This window comes from Cyprinodon variegatus, unplaced genomic scaffold (assembly GCF_000732505.1).
Source record: "Cyprinodon variegatus isolate N-32 unplaced genomic scaffold, C_variegatus-1.0 Scaffold734, whole genome shotgun sequence".
NCBI classification, from domain to species: Eukaryota; Metazoa; Chordata; class Actinopteri; order Cyprinodontiformes; family Cyprinodontidae; genus Cyprinodon; species Cyprinodon variegatus.
Window position 1 is genome coordinate 293905 of NW_015151187.1, and position 2010 is coordinate 295914.

Here is a 2010-nt window from a genome sequence, read left to right on the forward strand (position 1 = left end):
CTCATGAATACCCGACAAATGTCACTATTCTGCGTCTTCCTCTGGCAAGAAAAACAACAACCATGGCAGATGATGATGCGGAGAGCAGTATTTATGTTTTAACCATATTGAAAAGATTGAGTTTTTATGGTTGGAAAAGACCGCTAGATGCGCGCCGGCACTACCATCCATGTTTACTTCCTGAAACGCAGTGCTCGCTGACCTGTGATGTCATTGCGTCCTCTACTGCGCATACGGAACACTTGCGTTGAATGAATGCAGTTCACGCAGGAGATCACATACAAGTCACATATATTTGAAAATATGAACGGCAACGCAAAAAAAATCGGATTTTGCAAAAAAAATCGGAATTGAGCATCAAGGCCTGCAGTGTGAACATAGCCTTAGTCCCACCGGTGAAATCTGGCTTCATCAGCTCCTCTCTAGACTGATCCGGCACGTTTCCCCCATAACAGTCCGGATGCCCACTGCAGCAAATATGAAAAAATACAGAAGAGACAAAAATGAGACAAGCGCACAAACACAAGTTAACTAAAAGGGAGCAATCGCCAAAAAAAAAAAAAAAAAACAGCCACTGCCACAATTTTGCACTGCAAAATGTTTTTTGTGTCTGCTGTCCATTTATGCCTTTGCGGGGCTTTTGCACACCTCAGCTACAGTAGAGTAGGATTGTATCAAGCTAATCTATCTTTGAGAATGCAGAAATGTTTAACAGTGTTTTGCTATTCATGTCTAGCCCTCTGTCATTCGTGTACTGATTAAGTTACCCCTTCATAAGCGAATGCTAACCTCCTGCTTCAGTAAAACATTGATCTAACATCACAATTATTCTTTTTCTCCACAGCTTGAGGAGCTGAGTTCTTCCATGTATCCTTTTGACAAGCAAAACACCCAAATAAGCCTGTTTCATTCTTGCTTTTAAAGGATTTTAAGACAAGAGGGACTTATTCAGACCAGGAGCTAATCTCTGTTTGGTGCAAGCTAACAACACACATGATGCTACAATTAACACACTGAAAAACACATTGCAACCGTTTTTGGCATTCACTGAATCATATTTTGTTATTTTAACACGATTGTTTCATGTTAGCAAGGTAGGAAATAAAACAATTGTCTTAAAGTAACTAAATATGAATGAGAGAGGTTTCCTTAGGAAAAGCAAACACTGCAAAGAAAATAAAGATATTTAGGTCAGTTTTCCTGAAATAAATGTATTTTTCCATGATTTGAGATAAGTAGACAGTTTCCACTGACATCATCCTGTTACCTGCTCAGATTACGTGCAAATTCACTTATTTGAAGGAATCTTTAATGAGTTTTAACGGTTTCAAGGTTACTTACTCATATGATGAAGTCCTATTTATATATTTTTTGTAAACAGTTATGTCGCTGTTTTAACCCTGTCATCATAAAGGGGTGCGAAACGAGCCATTCTGTTTGTTTAAAACAAAGAGGAAATTTAAATATTCCACCAACCAATCAAAATAAAAAAAATGTAGAATTAAAATAATGATTTGTTTAGCAAAACTGCTTTCGTTTCACTTTTAGGATTAATTTCTTTTGTCTCTTAAAGGTATAGTGGAGGATTTTCCAGAGTTTTTGAAAAGACCCGTCCTCTCCACTTTCAAAAAGAAATGCATATGTTCAATCCTGTCTCCGCTCCAGAGAGGGAAGGAACTCCTATTAAACGTGCGCAAGAGCATGCATGAGCCCAGTCCTCTTCTTTTTAATAGCAGTGATGTGAAATGGATTTCCCCAAATAGCATGCCAAGGTTTACCTGTCGAGTAGAAAATTTGCTATCGGGGCAATGTGAAGCCCGACAAGAGATTTTAGGTTGTGTTAAGAATCTGACAAAAAAAAGAGGCCTTTCTCTTCTTCTCATACACTTCGTAGATACTTTTTCTATTACGACCCTCGACCATTTTAAAGAACCGCAGTGAGAAAGGTGATCTTGACTTAATGAAAATGTATCTCAGCACACATATACACTCACCGGCCACTTTATCAGG

The 2010-nt window shown here is 38.4% G+C and overlaps 1 protein-coding gene across 1 annotated transcript in view; it reads left to right on the top strand.

Annotated features, from left to right (window-relative positions):
• ccdc28a (coiled-coil domain containing 28A) overlaps window positions 1-2010 on the top strand; it is a 9401-nt gene that overhangs the window by 2706 nt on the left and 4685 nt on the right. Inside the window, exon 5 of the mRNA XM_015395284.1 lies at window positions 845-867. Coding sequence (XP_015250770.1) covers window positions 845-867 — 23 coding nt within the window. The remainder of the gene's footprint in view (window positions 1-844; window positions 868-2010) is intronic.